General features: G+C 46.0%; 2 protein-coding genes across 4 annotated transcripts in view; both read right to left on the bottom strand.

Annotated features, from left to right (window-relative positions):
• Positions 1-1,182: 1,182 nt before the first annotated feature.
• edn1 (endothelin 1) lies at positions 1,183-3,909 on the bottom strand. The gene is made up of 5 exons (XM_019866106.1): positions 3,657-3,909; positions 3,405-3,546; positions 2,782-2,940; positions 2,480-2,557; positions 1,183-1,561 (listed from the first exon to the last, which is right to left on the bottom strand). The coding sequence occupies exons 2-5, from the start codon at positions 3,461-3,463 to the stop codon at positions 1,435-1,437; spliced, it is 423 nt and encodes a 140-aa protein (XP_019721665.1). The 5' UTR covers positions 3,464-3,546; positions 3,657-3,909; the 3' UTR covers positions 1,183-1,434.
• A 2,683-nt stretch (positions 3,910-6,592) lies between these two features.
• Positions 6,593-24,442, bottom strand: part of hivep1 (HIVEP zinc finger 1) — a 39,666-nt gene continuing 21,816 nt past the window's right edge. For all 3 annotated transcript variants that reach the window (XM_019866102.1, XM_019866103.1, XM_019866104.1), the window contains exons 3-9: positions 18,812-18,865; positions 11,247-17,008; positions 11,001-11,134; positions 10,743-10,918; positions 10,234-10,335; positions 9,169-9,683; positions 6,593-8,295 (exon numbers count right to left, since the gene is read on the bottom strand). In XM_019866102.1, coding sequence (XP_019721661.1) covers positions 7,243-8,295; positions 9,169-9,683; positions 10,234-10,335; positions 10,743-10,918; positions 11,001-11,134; positions 11,247-17,008; positions 18,812-18,865 — 7,796 coding nt within the window. In that variant the 3' untranslated portion in view covers positions 6,593-7,242. The remainder of the gene's footprint in view (positions 8,296-9,168; positions 9,684-10,233; positions 10,336-10,742; positions 10,919-11,000; positions 11,135-11,246; positions 17,009-18,811; positions 18,866-24,442) is intronic.

The raw sequence follows: 24,442 nt of genomic DNA, 5'->3' as shown, positions 1-24,442 counted from the left end.
AAAGACGTAAACAGAGTGGTTGTAAATTTTTGAGACGGAGCAATTCGAACCAGGGCATTCATGATGCAACAGATTAAGAGAAGCAAGATATTCCCCATAGATGGCCCAATGAAAGTATATACATGTGTATATTAAATTTAATACAAAATTGAACGTGTTGCACAGGAGCATTATTTTGAGCTGTGGGACTGTATTGATAAAACAAACACCAGTTGACTCCATTTTAAATAAACATGTTCAGATTTATTCAAATATTTTGCCAGAAATTTGGCATGCTGATGTTGAAACATTTCATAGAAATGACACACCTATCGCATCACCAATGTGGTTGTCGAATAAAGTAAAAATATGCAAATAAATATGACAATATATAAGACCTAACACATTAAGGAACAAAATACTTTTTTCAGGGAGAACCATTATATGATAATTCCCATGAGCTGGAGAACTGCATAACCGGACACACTGGAAAAAAAAAATGTTGAATTTATTTACTTTTATTTTGTCAAGTGGCTACAGAAAATAAATTAATCTGGGTATGGATACGTTTTTTTCAGTAGATGTATAGTCTACTTTAAAAAAAAAAATGTATCTGGATCCGGATGATTTTTTTTTTCGTGCAGCCACAAAATAAAATTCAGGAAATTCAACAAAAACATTTTTTTTTTCTGAGTGTAGAGTCTTGACATAAACAGGAAGTGGTTCAGCCAAACTGGCTTGTTCATGACTTGGCATCCAAGTTTTTGGGAATTATAAAAATCCATAGATGGCAGTGGGTGTCTGATGATGTTTAAAAATATAGATATATTGAAATGCTTCTTAAAGTTCTATTTGGAGTGCATACAGGTGATGATGTGAAAAAAAAAAAAAAAAAAAGTTCTTGTCTTCAGCTTATCTTTTGCGATCTCGGCTCCTTGTCTCTATTTCCCCGCTCTGCTTGGGATGCAATCAAGATGTAGGCGCTCACGTCGCCAACGTTAAGGTGGTCGTCGGCCTTGGAAGGGCTCCATATCCCGTCCCTGAGGTACTCCGCGCTATGGTGAAGGTTACGAAAGCTTTTCGGCTTCCTCTTCTGGCTTGAAAGTAGAACGGGTCATCTTTAGGCGGTCGTCCGCTCAGCCTGCCGCGTTCTCGCCCGGTGGCTCCGCGTCCAGGTCTGCAGAAGCTGCTGCGCTTTACAGGTGATGATGTAAAAAAAAAAAAAAAAAAAAGTTCTTGTCTTCAGCTTATCTTTTGCGATCTCGGCTCCTTGTCTCTATTTCCCCGCTCTGCTTGGGATGCAATCAAGATGTAGGCGCTCACGTCGCCAACGTTAAGGTGGTCGTCGGCCTTGGAAGGGCTCCATATCCCGTCCCTGAGGTACTCCGCGCTATGGTGAAGGTTACGAAAGCTTTTCGGCTTCCTCTTCTGGCTTGAAAGTAGAACGGGTCATCTTTAGGCGGTCGTCCGCTCAGCCTGCCGCGTTCTCGCCCGGTGGCTCCGCGTCCAGGTCTGCAGAAGCTGCTGCGCTTTGGTCGCGGCTCTGAGCCAAGGAGGCGTCACCCTTCTTTGAATGTTCATCCTGCAAACAAAGACGGAGACAGCAATTAGGCATTTGAGACATGCAGTCTTCTTTCAAGTTCTGGGAATTGTTATGTATACGGGAGGAGAGCTGAGCTAGTTAGTCACGCACTTCCTAAAGTACCAAATGTCAAAAATACAACGGGTAAATGGAGGAATCATGATTGGCCCATTATGAGCGGACGGTTGAAAGCAAGAAGTGGCAAATCAGATACAAACAGTCATGTTTATGAAACCTAAAAGCATAATTGCCACAGTCGTTTTGAATGCGCTGTCACAAAATAAGTAACAAACAACAATCCGCTCACTGAAAATTGTATTTGTGGGGGGGGGGGTGGACTCTTAAGATCACAGTTGACTTAATTGATTAGAAAATGATTTAAATCTAACAAATAATGTATCTTTGTTCCTCGATATCTATGCCAGCGACTTATACTGACCGAACAAATAAATGTTCTTCTGTTCGAAGGCGGAACGTGTGCAACCGACATCGGTGTCCACTTTGCGGGACAATTTTGTTTGGCGGTTGTGCCGTGAGATTTTCCAAACTTCAATCAAATTGCATTTGGCTCGCTCATGAAAGGTTGGGAATGGCTGGCAATTACATTTTCTTGTTTGCCACTAACATTCAAAACAGACTTCGGAAATTATGCTAATAGGCTAATCCTGATGTGAATCTCTCTTATGGGTAACGGTGGGATGTAATAAGGGATGAATTTAGTGACTGAAGTCGATTTTTCAGCCATGCGTACTTTGTATTTCATATTTGTCAAAATAGGCTTGTTTTTTTTTTTTTTTTTTTCAATCTCCGTGGATGACGAAACAACTTAAAAGAAAGTGTGTTTGGCAGTAGAAATGTTGACATCAGTACATTAAGTCATGGGGTCCCCGTGTTTTATTTTTCTTCACTTGTGCTCACCTCTTCGTCATGCTGCTGTCAGTCGCCAGCTCAGGGCTCTCAGCAGAGTGGATCTCAGTCTTTGCTGATGTCTCATCCCTGCAAGACATAATGACTTAAAATTATATCCCCTATATAAGAGCATTTAAGCGAGCACTCAAACACGCCGCTACATGCACAAAAGGGATTTTTTTTCCCACGAATTTACTCCATGCTTACAGTAAATAAGACATTCTTGACAGGGTTCTAAATACACATTAATGATCCTGGATCTGGGAATGTGTGATGTTCAAAAGCTGTGATATCGGACCCATGTAACCCACCTGAGGTTGGTGTTGTCCAGCCTCTGGCAAAAGTGAGCGCAGGTGAGGTCTCCCCGATGCAGGCACTGGCACCTGGAGCGACTGCTCTCCGTTGCCGGGGCGACCTGGACTGAACGTCTCTTCCTGGGGGCATTGCCCAAGCCATAAGAGACTATGCGCCTGGAAGGACAATGGAAAGTCTTTGATCAAGCTATAAACACAGAACAGTCATCACCTTGACTCACTGTGCCCTTATTGTATAGAAATTTGGATCGTGTTATAAATAGCTTCTTGCGTGGTAATACGCAAAGATTAAATCGAGGCAACTGGACGAGCGTTTTGTGGAAGAGATTTCACTTTGAATCCAAAAGCTTTCTTTCAGATTTAGAACTGAAGAAGTCATGAGGATTATATGACTTTTCTCAGCATTTTGCAATTGAATGCTCGAAATGGCAATACTTGTGCAGGTTGGAATTTGGAAATGAAATTAAAAGGTTTCATTTCTGTTTACTCAGTTTATATTCCAATACCAATAGCAAAATCAGCGAAACTAAACTCAGATTTTTTTTTTAAAATCTACTATATTATTATAGTCGATACAAAACATTTTAATTGGGTCTTTTAGCCTCAGAGGAGACACTTACTCAGGAGTGTTGACCCATATGATGTCCAAATGGCAGAAATAGACGCACTCCTTGTCCATGAAAGTAGCGCACGAGCAGCGCTTCTTGCGCACATGGCGAGTTTGGCTGACGGTGGGTGACGCTTCAGCGGGCGCAGAGAACGCTGAAATGACAAATAAACACAACATTGAAACCCGTATTTTTTTTTACACCACTATATCGCAATGTAGCCGGAATTTCAAAATAAACGTAACTTCAGGGTGTTTTCCTTACCTGTGCTTAAAATCCAGGAGTGCAAAACAGACAACACGGAAAGTAAAATGTAAATATCCGTTCCACTGGTTGAAAGACGTTTAAAAAAAAAAAAGAGGAATAATCCAAGAGTAAGAAAAGTTAGGAAACAAATATTAACAAGTGCCCGTCCTCTGCATCAAAGTGTCAGTGAGCGCCCTGAGAGGTGAGCACAACAGTTTGTGTTGTTGCTCGTGAATGTGGCCGCACATGTTCACTCTCGGCTTTATACAAGCACTTCGCCTCCCTCCTCTTCTTCCTCCTCCTCCTCCTTCCTCCGTACAGTTGTGTCCTCTGGCTTCCACCCAGACAAATGTTGTCTGTGAGCTGATAAAGAAGGTGGGGGGGGAATGACTGCGACTTGCTTGACATTCCTGCGAGACACCTCCACGCGCCACTTACACTCATCTGCCACAAGGTGGCAATAAAACGCCTCCACTTACTCGCTCACGAACTGGACACCTTGACGAAATTTAGTCAATTCAACCAAATACCCTTTTCGGCGTATATGTACTGCAGGTACCTCATGGGTCTTTTAAGTGTATCCCATCCCCCCTCACGCCCCCCCCCCAAAAAAAAAAGAGAATGTTGTGTGAGTGTCTTGCGTGCTGTAAATATCGTTGTGGTAATCACTTCTGTGACGAGCTATTGACTCATCAGAGTAGCAGCAAATCTAACAAATGACCTCACTGGCAATTGTGCAACAAGAAGGCAGAAATAGAAGAGAGGGGCATGAATTTTCCCAACCCTCACATGGAGAAAATTCTTAAACGTAGGCGGTTTGAGTGGAAAATTGACCTTGCTGTGTACGATTCATCTGCATACGCTCAAAGTGGGAAAGTATCTTGACAGGGTGAAGATTTGGGAACCCTAATCAGAGGTCGCCGCTCACTTTCCACTGGGTGGTGGAACAGTTTATGGCACATGGCAGAAGGAGCTGCTCTGTCATACAAAAGTATTGGAACAGTGAGGCCTATTCTATTATTTTTAGATTTATCTGACACGGTAGCACATAGATTTTATGTCCACTCACATTTTGGCATCTACCGTACTTGTACTGGGACCAGTGCAGCCAAGAGACATGCTAAGTCTGTTTGGAATAAATTGAGACAATGTTCCGGAATAAATCAGAGACTTTGGGTTGGAAATGCAGGTGATTAATTCTGACGGTAGTTGATGTGTTGTTGGACATCACCCTCTCAATATGCAAATTGAGGCTTGAGCACAACCACGTATTGACCTCTAGATGTCTCTGTTCGCTTTCCCTGCGCTTTTTCACTGTACTGAAAACAACCGGAGGTGGTGGTGGTGGTGGTGGTGTGAAGAGAGGCTCTGCTCGAGTAGATGGATGACTCACCTTGTGAATGGGCTGCAACATGTGCTTACCACTGCAAAGATGCTTGACACAAGGACGATTTTTTTCCTCATTTAATCCCGATTGCCATGTCTGCTCTCGGTCCTCAGAAAGTCCTCGACCATGACTCCAGCCCCGGTAGTCAAATAAAATCAATTTAATATTCCACCGAGTGCCATTCATGGGATTAACAAATGGAGAGTCTAAATTAAGTGTGTTTTAATGGGAGGCTGAGAGGACAAGTCTGTTTGGAATAAATTGAGACAATGTTACGGAATAAATCAGAGACTTTGGGTTGGAAATGCAGGTGATTAATTCTGACGGTAGTTGATGTGTTGTTGGACATCACCCTCTCAATATGCAAATTGAGGCTTGAGCACAACCACGTATTGACCTCTAGATGTCTCTGTTCGCTTTCCCTGCGCTTTTTCACTGTACTGAAAACAACCGGAGGTGGTGGTGGTGGTGGTGGTGTGAAGAGAGGCTCTGCTCGAGTAGATGGATGACTCACCTTGTGAATGGGCTGCAACATGTGCTTACCACTGCAAAGATGCTTGACACAAGGACGATTTTTTTCCTCATTTAATCCCGATTGCCATGTCTGCTCTCGGTCCTCAGAAAGTCCTCGACCATGACTCCAGCCCCAGTAGTCAAATAAAAACCAATTTAATATTCCACCGAGTGCCATTCATAGGATTAACAAATGGAGAGTCTAAATTAAGTGTGTTTTAATGGGAGGCTGAGAGGACCAGGAGGCTGTACAGTATTGTATAAATAGCGATGAATATTACAGGAGTGGCAAATTAGGGAAATGCAGTTTGGTAGAGTATAACATGGTGGTCATTGTGTTTCCGGGGCCAATTTTGCTGCTTGTCATAATAATCGCTTGAGTAGAATAACTTTATTCCTGCCTTTATTGTGGGTAATTTATGACCTCATTTTCCGAAAGGGAGAATTATCCTGCGGAACAGAGCGCGCATGAGAACGACACACGAGTTACTGCAGTCGCTTGTTAAATTTGAACTCGAGGGACAATTCCGCAAGCTTATACAACGTTTTTTTCCAGGAATAACAATCTTCATTTCTCGTGCACGCCTGTCTCCCAATTCACCTGCGGACCTGACGTCACATCCGCCAACTCAAACCAATTTTCTTGCTCACGACGACGCTTTGTGCACTCGCGCCACCCGCTCACCTGTCATGGTGACCGCTTTCGTTCAACGTGGAAATTGTCCGTTCAATTCAAATGCCACAAAAATAAAAGTGAATCACATGCAGTAAAACACGCCGCCGATCATTCCACAACACTACATCGTCTTCAGGCGCCATTTTGTCGCCATCTCCTGGTCAGTATGAGAAATGCTTTCGGTGACCATGTATAATCAGGTGTTATTTTTAATGACCATGTATAGTAAGGAGGTTTATCTCTTAATTTTGGATTTAAACGACAATAATTAGGACCACAAGTGAATAGGCACCTATCCAAGCTGACATTGAGCGAGAGTCAATAATGGACCAAGAAAAGATTCTACCACAATATGGCTTTCAACCGACAGGATACCACTTGAGTGTTTATAAACAAATTTTTACTCATACTGTTCAGAAGATTGATACATCAAAGTAAAGCTACCGTAATGCACATACCAATGGACCAAAAGTCTGAATGGGCACTAGATGGATTATAATAAATAGTTGAACACAACATTTGTACAGATAAACATTGCCCATAATCCATAGAAATGTACACATACCGGTATGACAATTATAATTCAATAAATTTACAAATGAAAGATGGTAAAAAAAAAAAAAAAAAAGTGATATCCTCCATTGCTATACCACTTCTAATTTGGTGTGTGCGTGCGTGTGTGTGCGCCTGCGTGTGTGCGTGTGTGTGTGTGTGTGTGTGTGTGTGTGTGTGTTCATTAACACAAGCAACTACTTAATTTAGATAAAATTATGTACAGGTTCCTAAACAAGAAACTCCATAAAGGCACAATTATCTATACAACATGTACAAAAACATTTTCTGGAGCTGACAAAAATAGAAAATAAAATGATTGGTCGTCATTACAATTGCCATATGATTGCACGTACAATGTGAGTGTCAGCATCTGTGCTTTGAAAGGCGATTTGTACAGAAACAAACCCCTGAAGAAGTGTTCTCAGTCTTAAAGTGACTACAATTACGTACAAAATCAACAACGGGAAAGCCTTTCAGGTGGCGATGACCAGTCTGTCTTCATCATCACTGGAAACCTCGTTGAAGTCATCAATGACCTTCTGCCAGCTGGCCACCGGTGCCGCTCTCTTCGGTGCATCATCACCACCTTGCTTAGGGGATGCCACACTATGTGCTGGACTTTGTGGGGCTGCATGCTGCTGTGAGGATTTCTCCCTTTGCGCCTTCTCCAAAGTCTGTGTCAGCCCTGCAACGGTGCCCGGCCCGCTGCCTGAATTCAGTTCTGGAGAAGTGCTGACTGGCAAGGACGCCGGCCGCGGAGTGGCCGCGCAAGCTGAGGGACTTTGCGTTTGAGATGATTGTGCCCCCAGGGTGTCGGGGCTCCCTTGCCTGTCGGACGACCACGGTAGGGGACTACGGCATGGTAGCGGGCTGAGAGAGGGAATGATGGCAGGCAGGGCAATGTTCACTATCTGGAGGCCCGGCATGTGTGTCTGGGTGGTGGTGCTGGTTTGGGAGGTGGGGCTCGCAGCCAAAACCTGCAGGGCGACCCCTTGCTGGGGAAGCATTTGGCTGGATGCTAGCCCCGTGTTGGTCAGGCCCATTAGGCTGAGCGTCGGCTGCAAGGTCTGACCCTGCAAGTCGGTCACTTGACGTATCGGGAAGCAGGGCACCACGTTGCTGATTGGTTCCTGGATCACAAGCGGCTGGGTCTGCACGCTGTCCGGCCGGGGCGAAGAGTCGGGCGCCGTCGACGGGCTCGTGTTTCTGTGGATAACGCTCACGGCCGGGATGGTGAGCTGAACGGGGCCGGCTTGAATTGGCACAAAGGTGGAATAAGCTGCCAATCCGGCAGGCACCAGTTGGATGCCGCCAACAGGAACCATACTATAAGGCGAGCGGAAAGGTTGCTGGGAGTGCAGAGGCAGGTGACTGAACAAGTGGGTCTGTGTCTCCATTATTGGGGCTTGAGAGAGACCCTGCAGGGGAGCGCGCGTCGGACTTTGTGACGTTGACGTCTGTGTGCTTCGATCAACTGGTATGCCAGACTCGTTTTTTCCCCAAGGATGAGTGGCGGATGACGGTTCCTATTGGAAACCCCCCCCAAAAAAAAGAACGTGAGTCCATTGCAGTTAACACCTGCTACAGTGGGGTGCATCATTCTGGCCGCTGCTATAATTGCAATTTTTTCATTTTTGAACAGATTTTTCTAGTTTAATAGCCACGGTTCCCTCAAAAAGAGAAGATATGCCTATGAGCATTGCTATTTACCGCTTGAATGTGTCTGTGTGTGTTAAACGAGCAGCTGTTGAAAGGTTTACAATTACCATCATATCGATGCGAATTTAGTGAGGCCTGTCTGTGGCCTTTTGCATTAAGCTCGTGAACTTGCATGAGAGGAACTTTTATGGTTTGGTTGAACATTTTGAACATTTTCCTCTGGTCTCTATTGCGAGTTTTATCCAATCGCAGGAGGGTCTGGAACGGACCGCTCCCAAAAAAACAGCGTAATTTAAGGCCACCGTAGTTCCCTTGAAGGGATAAGCAGTGTGGAAAATGGAAGGATTATGATGGAAAGAAATGACTCAAAGCTGTTTGGGTTTGTGTCTGTTGACATGGCTGAGATTTCTATTGGCATCCCGCCTACACACCTTGTGGCAGAAACTGAAGTGTGATTCGGGTTTACCATTTCCAAAACCACAAAATGGAAAAATAAACCAAAACTTGGAACTGCTTGGTGGAAATGAGGTGAAAGTATATTGGATTCAGAGTCAGGGCATGACATTTTTCCGAATGTGAACGATGGGCGGCTGGGCACTTCTGAGTGGCAGAAAGCGAACGAATACTCGAATGAATTGACTGAGTGTCATAAATAGTTGTACAGACAACAAGACAAGACTAACTAGTTCCTAGTGTGGAGCTAACGTCACCCAGAAGGATGACATCATTGTGGACCTCACCTTGCATGGTCTAAAGCCTGTCCCTGTCACCGGGGGACTCGGTGGAACCTCACAGTCAGGGTAGTCAATGGACATCTGCCTGCATGGCGATACCGGGCTCATCATGTGCACCGACTCCGTATCGGAGAAATTGGACTCGGTGGCGGCGGCGACAGGGGGCAGAGAGCTACAAAGGGGCGCCAAGCTCGGGCAGTAGCCAGAGATTGAGTACTGCTTACTCAGCGACAAAGGGTTCATGATGAGGACAGAGTCTGATGCGTGGGGTTCGGGAGCTTGCGGCTGCGCCAGGGAACTGATCGACATCTGGGCCAGGAGGGCACTCGGAGGGACCTCGTTGTCTTTCGACGGAATATGCTGCGGGCTGGCGGACACGGAAGGGTTTGTGGACAGGCCAGACTCCACTTGGCTGTCCTCCTCTTCCTCATCGTTGTCCTCGTTCTCTTCCTCGTCAGGGCCGTCGGAGTCGTCGCCGTCTGAGTCTGGGCGGTCGGCGCTACTCACTTGACTGCGGTCTCCTGAAGATACAAAAGTACGTTTCTTGTATTGAATCGGGTACTAGAACAATGTTGGTCATTAAAAATAATTCCCTCGTCGATTTATTTGAGTGAAATGCACTCGTAAGAGGATAAGTCGGCGATGTCTTGCGCCTGTAGCGGTAGGGGAGTTTTCCCTTCAGACCGTCGTGCACCTCTCAGCTCCAGCACTTGCAGAGGTGGAAAAACAAATATGCTCTTAGAGACTGGGACCATAGAATGCTTTCAGGCAGCTTGTCTCCCTTTTTTTTTCCCTTTTCTAAAATTAGATGCAGCAATTTCCTCTTTGTAAATGTTGTGCTTGCCGCCCACATGCACTTGGAGTTAACAGAGGATGAAGCTTGCATTTAGAAAGTCTAATTAGACCACAGCAAAGCCCCCTGACATAGCAACAGAGCACCAGTCCTGACGTTGGGTTTTTTTTTTGGTGTTTTTTTTACATCTTATACAATGAGGGACACGTTTATAACGTGAAATATTAAAAAAACAGTGAAATACGCAAAACGCTGAAATGCAAAGTTCAGAATCGGACCTGAATCCTCTGCATCCTGATCGTCAGTGAGTCCATTGGACACCCCCATCTCCATGCATTTCTTACTGTGCGCTTTGGACTTCATATGCTTGGTGAGATTTCCTGCAGGGAGCAGAAAAGGTGTTATGGGTGGGTAGCGGTCGAACTGTATCACAGGATACACTTACGTAAGGCAAGAGTCCCCGGGCGAGCCGCACGTAAAGGGTGAGTAACAGATAAAGACATTTTTAAATGGACGTGGGTTGTTCTGACAAAGTCCTGTTCCGCAGCGTTGCGTGGGAAGTCGGCAAGTTTGATAACGAACGGAGAATCACACTTGATTCATTAAAGCGATGCTGAAACCTCATTTTTTTTAATACCAATTAGAGGACTGGAACAACAGCAAAGTAAACTTTCAATTGTATTTATGCTAATGTAGATTCTTTGTGTATGCCAAATCGTTTCAACGTCATACTTTTTGTGGATTTGTGCCTTGAAATACAGTACCGGACAACACCGAAAGCGCTCACCTTTGGTCTTGAAGGAGAAGTTGCAGTGGGTGCAGTGGTACGGCCGAACGTCAGAGTGGGTGCGAATATGTTTGCGTAACATGCTGGGCTTCTTACAGCGGATCCCGCATTCCTCACAGATGTATTTACCGCGCCCTCGCCCACGTACGTAAACATAGTCTTCATTAGATTTGTATCTGTGGGGTTGCAACACATCAGGGAACATGAGATAAGAGACAAAGAACCATGTCGGACTGAAATAATACTCGAAAACCGTACCCGCCATCAAAGATTTTGATTCGTCTTGGCTCTGTTTTTGATGTTAGCTCCTTGTCTGACTCATTGCTGGAATGAGTTTCTGTTTGCGCTTTCGTTTTGGCTTCCGCTGATCTGGTCTTCTGGGTCACCGGCACCTATAACGGCATGCCTTTGTTTTACTCGTTTTATATATTCATGTGTTCCAACAAAACAATGCATGAAGAAACGACACAACAAAAAGAGGTTTGTTTGAAAATGTGTTCTTACCTGTGGCATGACATCTTTCAGCTTGCCAGAGTAAGACAAGATATCCGATTTTCCAGATGTTTTTATCGCCGAGGTGTAGCGGATTTTCTTCGAGCTCTGTTTGGAGTCGAGGAGAGACATGACCACCTTGGTGGGCAAGCCCAGTGGGTTTGGATTGTTTGGGTTGACGGTCCAAGCAGCATATGCCGACGTTTTCAGATCCGTTTGGAGAGTGTGAAGTTGTTTTCTCCTCATCAGGAAGCACCACGTAAAAGTGGTGGTCGTCTTCAGGCTGGGGAAAGACAGGCGATGACTGTCCTTTGTGTTCACCACGGAAACAGATGTGGGCAGTTTCACTTGACCGCCATGGAAACTTGATGGTCTTATGGGCGATTTTATGGGATTCCACCGATGTTCTTCCACTTTCTCTTGAGGCTTGAGGGAGTGACTGGCTGGCAACGAGGCACCCTGGCGATCAGGGGCAGTAGTATTTAGGGCAGGGCGAGGATCTTCAGGAATAACCGTGCTTGCCCCTTTGTCCAGGCCGGTACTGTCAGGTGACATTGGCTTCACATCGTCAAGATCCTTTTCTGAATCGGTTTTAACATGCGGCAAAGGAGGGGCCTCTGTCTCAATCGGACTGTCAACGGGTTCCGTTGTGCACACCTGCCGGACCAGCGTTAGTTTCCGCTGTCTGGTCACTTCCGACAAAGTGGAGTTCAAATAATTGACCGACCTGCCGTCGGTCAGGCAGGCCACACCGTTTTCATCCTTAGCGCGTTTCTGATGCTTTTCCATGTAGATATCCAAACTGTTGGCGGGTGACAGCATTCTTTTACTCGACGCAATGGGCTCCTGTTGCGGGCAAAGAGTGACTGACGCAAGTTTCTGAGTGCAGTGCAAAGAACCCAGGGATGACGGCCTTTCGGCTGTTTTATTGTGAAGGCTAACGATTTTAGTCCAATCCTTTGGTGAAGCATGAGTTTCAGCATCTACGATATGAGCGGGCCGAAGGGTACTTTTGTTTGAGACAGTGGGAGCAGTGTGCATCAGCTCATGTGTTATGAGGATCTGTGGCAACGGAACACCACCTGCCTGGGTCTGAACATTTGAGTCTCTTTGCTGTTCGACAGCCAAAACATCAGACTTTGTCTCAACGTCTGAATAAGGACATGGCTGATTCGTACAGATGTTCTGGAGTACGTCTGATGATTGGGAAACACTCAAAATGGGATGGGCAGCGGGCATTTTTAAAACTGGTAAATTTAGCTGAGATTCCTGCGTGCCGGAGAATGAAAATGTTTGACCTGGCCTTTGTGTCGGACATTGCAGCTGGTATTTGGGCACAAGGCATTTATTGTCTTCCAAATCAGCTGGTTTGTTGAGGGTGTTCTCACTTCCGACTAAAATCTGGCTCACGGGTTTCTGTGCCTTTTGGCATACTTGAACTCGGGATGTTTGATGCCAAGGGTGAGGAAGGCCATGGACTTGGGGCTGCTGCGTAGGGCTCCCCAGATGTATACTTTGGACCATTTGTTCGTTTCTTTGCAGGGGTGATTCTCCAGAATGGACAATGAAAGGCTGGGCCACATTCAATCTGTTGACAATTTGAAGTTGGGCTCTGTTTGGGTTTACAGAGTTTACATTTGTAATTGGAGCTTTGTCAAGATTTATGACGGCTTTCCGAACAGACTGCTGATTATCTGGGCATATCTTTAGAGACATTTGGCGGACTAAAGGCCCCCGCCTCCTTTCAATAAGCGGAACCTGGGCACCTTGGGTGACTGGTCCACTTTTAGGATGATCGACGGGTGATTGACCTCTTCTGGGAGAGACATTGCCACAGTCAAAAGACTTGCTGCGGTAGTCACATGAAATTTCTACCGAGGGTTGAGTACAAGTGATCTGTTCGGATGCTGCACGCCTCATCACTGCCGGTACACCGAGTGTGCTGAAGACTTTTGGCTGATCTTGTGGCTCAGGAATTCTGCTGACGCAGTCGGCTCCTGAAGGACTCTCTGACCTCGACGGTTCTTCCCTGTCAAAAGAGGTTGAAATGCTGGAACAGTGCGAGAGAGTACTGTCTCTGCTCAGGCTTCGCGAGAGGCTCGACTCCAAGCTGGAGTCACCTGACGAGTGGTCCATTTGAGCAAGACGAATTCGTTTCTTTTTGGGTGGAAGTTTCTCTGCTGGCAGCTTCGACAAACTCTCACTTCTTTGTGGCCAGCTGAATTGATCTACGGGCTTTTCCGCCTGCTCGGAAGGCTGCGTTTCGTGTTCTCTGTCGGGCTCTTCGGTGACCAAAATTTCAGGGACCTGGATGTTGTTTTGACGCACTAGACGACACTGTTGGGCAGGAGCGGAGGTTTCTCCTGCGACTGCCACGGTACGATCAGTGCATTGATCCATTTTTTGAGGACTGGAATCTGCTTCTGTAGTTTTGTCCGGTAACTTTTCATGGTAGACGTCAGCTGCTCTTACATCTGCTTTGGAATTCGTCGGGTCTTTTTCTCGACTATCCAGCGGAGAACTCCTATCTGTCGATTCGGTCTCAAATGAACTCGGCCTACTGAGAGAGTTGGTGTGTCGAATGACTGAAGTACCGCAGCTTTGCCTCTGCATTTCTGCTTGAGCAGAGGTGCTGATCTGAGTCTCTCGGATTGGTGACAGTCTTGAATCTGAAGCACATGTACCGCGTGCGACGAGTTGAATTTGTGGTAGCTTGGGCTGGCTGGTTTTGGGTTGTATGTCGACCATGACGGTATGCTGAGGAAAAATTGGATTTCCAAAGCTTTTCAGTAACTGACAGGAATCAAAACTAACCGAGCAAGGGGGATTTGTGTCGGTTGGCGATTGATCATCCTCATCGCCGACGCTTTTCATTTTCCTTCTCTTTCTGAATGATGTCTGCTGTTCAACGAATCCTGGGCCGCCTGTTGACCTCGAAACTAAATTGGTTTGCATGTTGACGTGAAAGACGTCTTGATCTGTTTCTTTCACGACGACTGGCTTGTTTTTTGGCCCATGAAGTTCCGAGCAGTAAAATTTCTTGTGCGTTTCAAAATTCTCTAGCTTTCTGTACCGGTTTCGACAAGTTTCACACTCATACATCGTGCCTTTATTTTGCTGAAGTTTTCTTTGTCTGTCCTGACTGTGCTCAAAAGATCGACTTCTCTGCATAAGTTCCATGCTATTATTTGCGCTGTGATATCCGTCATCCATCGAGCGAACGGTAGGAAGTCTCTGCCCCTCACTGGTAGAAAAATCCTCCACTGCGGCTTGTCTGACCAAGGTCCGAGAATGTATTGCCGGATTGGGGGTCGATGGCGCAGACGAAAATACATCATCATTGATTGAACTTTTCTCATCAAACGAATGAGAAATTCGCAAAGGGTGGGGCAGGTGGGCAATATTGAGCGGAAGAGCGGAGTGCCCTGGCGTGGTAGGCATCGAGTTGCTCCTTGTGATCGGCAAACAATCCATTGAGTATTGAGAAGGTACAGAGAGAAGGAAAACTGGCTTCGATTTGTCTGTGGGAGTGAACGGAGACTTGGGGATGTCGGAACTTGAACTTGACCTCCTTCCAATTGGTTTCAGGTCAAACTGAAAAGAATCTTTAAATATATAGGATTTTGGAGAGTCGATGCTTCCTCTCCTTGACAGAGATGTTCGCCTTGGTTTAACGCTGTCCAGTTGCTTGTTGTCCACCACCGCCTCATTGTCGGATATCAGCTTTGAAATTCTTTCCTCAAGAGAAAGGGCTTTTGTTTCTAACGGGGGGCGCATCTGTCCCTCTTTTGCTTGTGACAAATTCTCCACTGCGACATGCATTACCGTCGAAACAACAGGAGGGAGATGAGAAGTATCCTTTTTGGAGACGTCCATTTCAGCTGGTGGCGTTATCTTTACAAATGGACTCGGTGGACTCATTGCCTGGTCGGCACTTTCGGAGCGAGAGAAGTAGCCAGAATCTGTACTTCCCAAACTACGAGGACTAAGGAGACACTTGGCTTGTTGCTGCTGAGAAAAGTCTGTCGCTTGTTGCCTCTGGAGCTGAGCGTGCCCACTTAAGAGTGGAGACTTGCACTGTTGGTCTTCATCCTCGCTCACTGTATCTAGTGAGGGACTTGTACTCACTACCTCTTTCAGAGACGACAGGGCCGTGATGTTCGATCTCAGATTAACATTTGGAAACTCTCGTTGCCGTTGCGAAGCAGCTTGTTCAGGTGCGGCGCCGGTCACTCGAGGGCTATCTGCCCTCAGAGGTGAAACGTTAACTGGATAGACGACAACTTTTGGGAGCACAGCTGTCACTTTGTGCTCATGACCTCTTTGGGCGAGAGCCGGTTTCATTGAGTCGAACACAGCCGTTGAGTCCATTTCTCCGTAGCTTGCTTGGTTTGTACCAGCGCTTTGGAGGCTGTTTTCTGACAAGGCCGCTGCACTACTTTGCGATGATTCCGGATCCAGATCGACGGTGCTTCCGTCGTCGTCACTGTCTCCGCTCTCATCTACCTCTGAATGTGTTCCGAGGGCTTTGTCAGAGTCGTGTGATTGCAGTGCCCCTCCCGATTCGGAGCGCGCAATGAGACCGAGTTTGATCGCATGAGCGTGTGATTTCTTGTGCTTGTACAAGTTGCTCTTGGTTTTGAAGGAAAACCCGCAAGTTACGCAAGGGTATGGTCTTTCGCCGGTGTGAGACCTGATATGTTTGAGCAGCACGCTGGGTTTTGCACACGCCCGGTTGCAGTATTCACAAACATATTTTCCCGGCTTCTTCTGCTTTTGGTCCTTGGAAACCTGCTCTGACCCAAAGTTCATTAAAGTTGTAATCTGAACATGGTTGTTTCCGGGTGTAACTGGGACCTGAATGGTGCTGGGCACACTTGCTGAGAGCGACTGGCAGGTGTGCACAATTGGGGGTTGGCTTTTTGGCAAAGCATTTGAGCCCGAGGGAGCCGGCGCATGAGTGATCGTAGACAGTCCGGTATTAAAACTCATGTGAATTCTGGGCTTTTCCGGATTAGATACAACAGGAATAAAATGTTGATTTGCAAAAGATAATGGCTGCAAAGGGTCACCCTGTGTTGATGCCTGTACACCTTCCTGCAATGGTGCTGCAATGCCAATGAAATTACCCTGTTTGTCGATATAATACGTCTGCAAAGGAGACGAGTGAGTATGGAGACCGATATTAACAGCCGTCATGCTGGACAATTCACTCGTGGCTTGAGATTGAAGGTTAGAAGTCGGTTCCGCGGCGGCCGTGACTTGGAAGGTCTGTTTCCTGTCAGTAAGTGTAAGCATGTCGGGCTCCATCGCCTTCAGTAGGACATCGAGCGGCGCACTGGTGTGGTAAGGATCCTTATCAAAGCTGCGGGCTTGGGTATTACCGTCCTTGGGTGGAGCCGCTTTTAGAGAACCGTCATCATCATTGGTTGGTCCGTGGGACGGCAGCATTGACTTGGCGTTCTCTTGCGTTAGCCTTTCATGGTCAGTGACAGAGTCCCCTTTGTCAGGGGATGGTTCAACAGGTTGCGCATCTTGTGATTCTCCTTCCTCGCTCAGTGATGTTGAGGGATGATGGGAGGGACTGCCGGAAGCAGGGGAGCAAGGTCCGTTCTCCTTGGGGGTTCCTCCTTCGACAGTTTCGGGAGTTTTCAGCTGCGGTGGTTTCTTCGCCGGGGATTTTGGAATTTTCTTTTGCTTGTTCTCTGCCACAACCTTTTTCCTCTTCAAACCTTTGATGTTATCTTCAATTCGGCGATTGCTTTCAGATATGCCTGTGGACAAACCAGGAAAGAAACCGTCAGACAAACGTTTTCAATATCTGTGGTCCTTTTGGCAAAATAAAGCACCATGACCCACATGCGTTTTCAGTCACTGGCAGCTGGAATGTACCCCAGCTGCCTTTAGGCAAACTAAAGACTAAACCAGGCGAGTGAATTACTCCACTCCAAAGGACACGCAATAAATAAATAAATGAAAGTGAGATAATGTTTGCACACTTGCGATCACTTTATTTGTTTTCATCTCCCATTTGAGAGCATTCCTGAATTAGGTACAACACAAGATATGAACTGTTCCGATGGGTAAACTGTTTTGCTGCAGTTAATCGAAACCAGGGCGGTCAACATGAATGTTTTTCGAAGACATGAAAGCAAATTCCCGGTCACATCATCGATGTGTCACATGGCCCCTTGGGGTGCGTATATCACTTTACTTAACACTGCAACTTTAGCGTTGTTTCTCAACGCGTACTGGTGTTTTAAGTGGTTTGCGCATCCGAGCATTTTGCTCCATTGAGTCCATTCTTTTTAATTAACATCGTTAGTGTTCTCACTTGACAAACAAATATGCCTTTCCTCCAAAACACAATAGCGTGTACGGGTAATTGTAATAACAAATAGATTTGCATAGGGCAAGTTAATTTGTCCATTCATCTGTTCGTAAGTGCACTCCGGGGTGTTTTGGAGAGGCAGCTGATTGTACAGTTAGCATAATTACCATTCGAAAGCTAACAGCCAGCATCCAAACTGGGAGTTGCCTTTTTAAATTAGCTATTAATTGTGCAGCCGATGTAAAACTAAATGGGAAACGTCGTCATACGTTTTACAATCCATGCTTATAAAGTCATAATGTCAAAAGGCTTGTAGCAGTCTTTTAAACTGTCACTTGTGTCAAGGACAAACAGAATTCCTGTGCAGATGGAGTTTTTTTTTGTTTGTTTTTAAACCCCTCTTCATTCTATTCCAGTGTTGAGCTTTTCTTGTACAAATAATTACAAAAGGCACATCGGTACAAATCGGCACGCTGGGCTCTCGATCATCATTTTGTCGCCTTTGAAAAAGTGACTCAGCATATAGTTACATAAACCTCATCGTGACCTGTCACAGTTTACCGCATTTCAAAGGTATTTCGTTTCTCCCGGGTATTTGGCATAATTAGACGAGGGAACGCCCTGTCCTTGTTAATCCATTCTCCATGAAAAGCATACAGCATTACATTTAAAAAAAAAAAAAAAAAAAGGTCAAATAAAAGCCAAAATAAATGTTGATTTAATGACACATCCAATGCTCAGAGACTGGCTCTAATCAGGTTTTCGATTGTAAGAATTCGGACGCGTCATGTACGAAAAGTGCATGTCACAGAAAAAGTGTCGTCGCTATTTGACTGGCACGCATGGACAAGAATACAAGTAGTTATTTATATCTTGTCCACTTAGCTTCTCCACACAAGCTGCTCCCAGTCTTGTTAAGAACGATAAGTCCATCAAGGCTCTCATGACCTGCAAGCGACTTGGATTTTTTTTTTCTTTCTTTTCCATGACTCAGAAGTTGGTCATGTGACATTCACCCAAAAATAAACAAATTATCATCAGCACTGTCTTTGCATTAGCACACATTATATATATATTATATGAATAATAATATATTGTCGGACTTATAAGATTATTGGATATTTTTTACATTTGTTTGGCACTCTCGTAAACCACTTTACAAATGATTGTGAGGGTAGTCGAGCGGTCACTTGTTGAAACCTTATTTGTCCTTGATATAACAACTTGAAAAAGAAATGTCTCTTACCTTTCCGTGAGCCCGTGGGTTCTTTCAGCTCTTTCTGGGCCTCTTCGATTTTATCTGCAACACAAAGAAAAGGTGCATTTTCAGCAGGCGGCAAGCGCCAGCACGTACATGCCCACGTACCGTACGCAACTGTGAACGGATGGCAGCATGCAAGTAATGTTACGAGGGATTCCTCCCACACGGCCCATGCGGGATGATGTCTGTTAAATGAAAAACAGATATTCTTCCAGAGCCGAGAGAGTGCACCGTTCCATGATGGAAACTACGGTCATCATTGAGGCAGCGCGCTTGCGTAATGCGACCGTATAGCCGCACGTTTTAAAAAACAACGCGGATACGCGTTAGGTACGGGTTAGGATTTCAAACACGACATTAAAAATGGCACGCAGCGACTCCCGATGCTGGACGATGCTCGAACAAGAATGCGCCGGAACTTCTCGGAGGATTTCTGGTGAACCGGTGTGCGCGCTTCTTTTCTCACAGGCAGCCGGCGGAGACAGGAGGCTGGCTACTAAAAGCCCGTCAGGTTTGAATTTAGAAACATGTTTCGATAAAATGTGCTTAGTGCATTTTTTTCCCCTGCTACCGCAGCTTCCTCCCACACCCAAACACATGCATGTTAGTTTAATTGGGGAAAAAAAAAAAAAAAGCTGAAATGCCCTAAGGTGTGAATGCGAGTGTGAAAGCTTTTTTGTCTATTATACCTTTTTTTTTTTTTTGTACCACCTATAAAAATATTTAGCTTTCCAAGTAGTGCACAAAGGATAATGATACAGTGACTGGTTTGGTCTGTAACATGATTCAACACAAGGATAATCAGTCCAAGTTCATTAATCAGTATGTCTTACTGCTGAAATTCTGAACGTTTGGACAGTTTTAGATGGGGAAAAAAAAGACATATTCCTATTCCACAGATCCAATATTAAACAGACTGCCGTGTTTAGGGGCCAGAACATACTATTTTGTCAAGACATTTTTTGAGTTGACTTTTGAAAAACGTACTGCCGAAAATGTCACTATGATATTAGGCAAAGTTTGAACATATAATTGAGTGACTGTTTTGCATACCACTGGGGGGTGGGGGGGGGAGGCGCAATGAGTCTCGAGTGTACCCCGTCTCTCGTCCAAAGTCAGCTGGCATACACGGTTCAACCACGATCCAAATGAGGACAGGCAACGTAGGAAACTGATGGTTGGATGGATGTTTTGACCCTTTCAGGCACAGCGGCTACTACAGTGGACAGCTTATCATGCTATCAGGTTACAAGGGTGCATGAAATGGTTCAGATGAGGTAATAGGAAAGCTTCTCATATGAAATATTACTTGGTGGCTCTATGCAGGGGGGGGAAAAAAAAGCACATTTCAGATCATCCGGATTTTACCAAAGACTATGCTTCTTATTCATATATTAGGGGAAAAGTAGGAGCTTTCCTCCCATGACCGTGAAACTGAATGGAAACATAAATCCATCATAGCTTTTCTGCTTCATATATGACATCATGATTCGAGACAAGTCCCAGAGGACCAATTGCAGCAATTTCATTTTCGACCACCACAAATGTTATTGGAGGACAAAAAAAAAAGGATGTCCTTCCGTCGTTGCCAAAATCACAGTAATTCCATGCCGGGAATCCGCAGTGAGGAGGATATGAGCGGCTGGTGCAAGAGGTCAGTGGATTATGTCATTGTGTGTGTTACAAGTCACACCCCATCTCCGTCGCTCTCCTACCCCAAGCACACGCCACAGATTACATAATGTGTTCCCATCCCGAGCTGCTGCGGAGCAAAACAAAGGCGCCCTGCCAGCAGAAACACAGCAACAGAGGGCAGCGCATTTGTTTTCGTGCATCTGTCCGTCAAAGACAGGAATGTATTCAAATGCTCCACAGAGATTGTGGATTCCCTTGCCCTCCGATGTACTCTCCCGGCATCGGAGCCCCGGCCGTGCTATTCCACAAAGCGGGGACTCTCAAAGCTTCCCTCGGGTGAATTGCCAGCAGGCTGCAAGGCTTCCTCAAGTCAACGATGACGGCCGGTGCAATTTTTGGCTTGGATAGCGGTTAAGGTGATTTGGCTCTTCATTGTTTGAACAGCTCGCCTTATTACCGAACGTCTCGGGTGAGACCGCACCGCCAAACCGTGACATCGGTGATTACCGCCCAACGTACGGCGTATTTGCGCCGGTGTAAGAATCCGATTGCTCTCTCTTTACATAACCAACCACAAACAAGACGCCTCATGCTGAAAGGCATCCAATGAAGTCATGCTCAGAACGCAGGAAACAATGAGTCGAAAGGGACAAGGCAGCAGTCCCTTCATCCCTCACCCTTAATAAGGACAAAAGATTCCATCCACGCAGGCCAAGTTGTTAAGACAGAAGGGAATGATTATACGGTTCAAATTTCCCTCATTATCTGCGCTTGGGTTTGCCGGAGTGGTCTCCATGATGGTCAAATATTTCACGACGGGGGCTTTGAGACATTCATCTTGCCATCTGCAAAGCATGCGGCCGCAAGAAAACGCGAAAAGGCAGAACGTCAATGTTGCAGCGTTGCCTCTGATGAAAACCAGAGCAAGTAATGGAAGGCGTCCAGATTTTTAGGCAGGGTGAGAACGATCGACCAATCTCGATTACAATAGAACAGGAGACAGAGAAGGCCGACCCTTTTGGTTAAGACGCTAAAAGCTCAGTCAAAAGAGACGCATGACATTGATCATTGTTTCTTTTTCCCCCCCTTCGTATCTCGTGGACAACAGAAAGCCTCGATTACACTCAAAGGCAACGGGACGGTGGAAGGTGTTGACAGGTTTTTGAATCATGCATCATAAATGCTCGGCGATGATTTGGCCGGGGCAGGCCAGCGAGCACGGCTGCCTCGATCCTTTCGGTTGCTGTCATGACAACCTCACATCTTGAATCCTTCGCGGAACACCTCCCGACATGACCGTGCTGGGCTGACTGGGATTCGGGGGGGGGGGCAGAGTGTGTGAATTAGTAGCGCACCAAAGGCCGGATGGCTGCATAGACAAAAAAAAAGTACAAAATGATGACAGCATGACCTCCTCCTGGAGCATCACAAGTGTCATTCTTGGGCACCGTTTACCTCAGCCTGCGGGCCAACAACCCAACACCAGGCTCAACAAGCATTCCCGCCTCGCGGGTCCTCAAAATACACATTTTGCTCAACCGTCTGCACCGTTAGGCCTCACCACGCCGAACGGACGCCATCAGCCGCATCGTGGCAGCTTCTCAAGGCGGCGCAAAGACTCCATATGCACAATGTTTACTCGTCTCAGGCTGCTTTTTTTTTTCTCCGTCAAGCTGCTGCTCCCCCTGCTAGCATCAAAGATACACGCTCTAGTTGTTTTGATATAACAGCGGCATCTGCACGGTTGTGATATCATTAGTATGCACGACGCCACGCCATATCTGTGTGCTCTTGAAACAGAGAGTGTGAGCAGATGGTCCATGTGCAAAAAAAAAAAAAAAAAAAGGACGAGTCAAAGGTGAACGGCATTTTTCTGTTTGGACTGACGGCGCGTGCGTCTGTGTGTGCGCGCATGCGTCACACGACGCAACGGGGAGGCTGCGGTTTCAAAATCGGGATGGAAGAGATCTTGAGGGAGGTTACACACTGCAGCATCCAAATTCAACAGAGAGGAAGAGACGAAGCGGGATGAAGATGACGAGATGGTAGCCGGCAGCTGCCCCCTTCTTCCTTGTCACAGCGCAGAGGAGGGATTATGTAACTCGAGCACCTTCACCGGAATTCTGTCCACGCCCGGCTTTGTGCGAAACGCACACATGGTGGCACACACGCACTCTGGCGGAGGCTGCGTTCTTTGAACAGTCAAGGGCATTTACAGACACTAAGACAGTGTGCAGGTGCACCTCACACTTGGTTCCAATCTTCAAGCGTCTTCAAAGTTTGGTCCAGCTTCCCAAAATTGCACCCGATACTATTTAGCGTCAGTCGAAACACCTTATGATCCGTTGCTTTGCTTTCGTGTGCGCTCGTCATACCGTTGATTGCATTGATTCGAAGTATGAATATCTTTCCCGTCATCCCTCTTCCGCCGGCAGATGTGCGAGCTATGCAAAATCCTTTGCCAACTTGAAAGGAAGTCTGCTGATCATATCTCAGCATTTTTCCTGTCGCGTGTGGAGAAGACCCCAGTCAGTTTTGCAGCCCTCAGCTGCTGACCCACGCAATAAGCGGCCATAACAGTTTCCGTCAGCTCCAGACAAATTCTTTTATCTTTGCAGACATGCCTGAGAGAAAAAAAAAAAGAGAGAGAGACTCCCCATGCTCGGGACGGTAATAAATCAATCTGAGAGTAGAGCTTAAGACTGATGAAGTTTTCTCTCTCCGTGACTGCGGTCAAACAATGATGGGGGAGCGAAGGAAATCCCAACCCGGAGCAGGAGTGTCCCATTACGTTGTAGTACATCATCATCATCATCATCATCATCAGTCGGTGTATCTTGGAATTTTTCATATTATCTCGGTTGGGTGGGAGCTGGAATGACTCACTGCTTAATCTACCGGACACAAAAAGGAGTGACGGAATGATTAAGGGATGAAAGACTGTGTGCGTCTGTTTGGAGATGACTACATCAAGTTGTGTGTTGGCTTTTGACAAAACCACTCTAATCTCCGTTCTTAGACGTGACACAAAGATCATTTTTCATCAAACTTAAGAGATATGGAGCCGTATCCCAAGTCAAGTCGTCTTTTCCCAGCCAGTCATTGCGACATCCCAAATTTGCATCGATATCAGGCCAGTCAGAGGCGCAGTATGCCCAAGTAAGCCGTGCTTGAGATTGCGGGAACAGAAATAGAGTCAACGGGTTACATCAGTGGTTCGGAACCTCGTTGGAGGTACCGAACCGGTTACATGCATGATATTGGCAGGTAAACTGCAAGATCTTCCTTTGCGGATGATGTAGTTGGCCGTGCGTGTGACGCGGGGAATTTGAGAGCGCCTTGCATCGTGTGTCACAGTGTGATCAAAAGAGTGACGGAGGTGCTTTTAAAATATATTTAACATGAAAATGTCATAAAATTAATTGATATCTACCATCATTCGATGATTGTCTGTTGTCCAACAATGTAAATCTGCATATTTGCGATAGCATCCAGTATTAATCTATAAAAATTAGCAAAAATGTCTGACGTAGAGAACACTTTCTCAGTTTGGTTTCAGAGAAGAGACAGAAAAGGAAGAATACGTCTGCGCACGAACACCCACTTCCTTGTTTGCAACAAGTTAGAAAAAGGCCCTGAAACAAACTGCGCATCGAATCCCATCCGGTGAGAATTTCAAGTTCCCTCTTGGTTGTGCTCAGTGACATCAAAATAACAGACGACATTGGCGATTCCCCTTCACTGAGATCAGCGAGTGACGGCCAGCGCGTCGCCAAGCGATGCGTTGGACAGGAAGCATGCGTCAGTGTGCTTCAGCGCGAAAACAAATTGTGCACGTAACTGTCTGCTTTGTAGGTATGATAAGGAATGCGGTGCCACATCAGACCAGGTTGACAAAATGTCTGGCAGACATTTTTGGTGTTGTTTTTGGAATTATCCAAGTCAGTCAGCTTGTCTACCTTTAAGGTAAACTGCACTTTA

Source organism: Hippocampus comes, unplaced genomic scaffold (genome assembly GCF_001891065.2).
Source record: "Hippocampus comes isolate QL1 unplaced genomic scaffold, H_comes_QL1_v1.1 scaffold50, whole genome shotgun sequence".
NCBI classification, from domain to species: Eukaryota; Metazoa; Chordata; class Actinopteri; order Syngnathiformes; family Syngnathidae; genus Hippocampus; species Hippocampus comes.
Note: the sequence above shows the minus strand (reverse complement) of the source record. Positions and strands in the feature narration are given on the sequence as shown.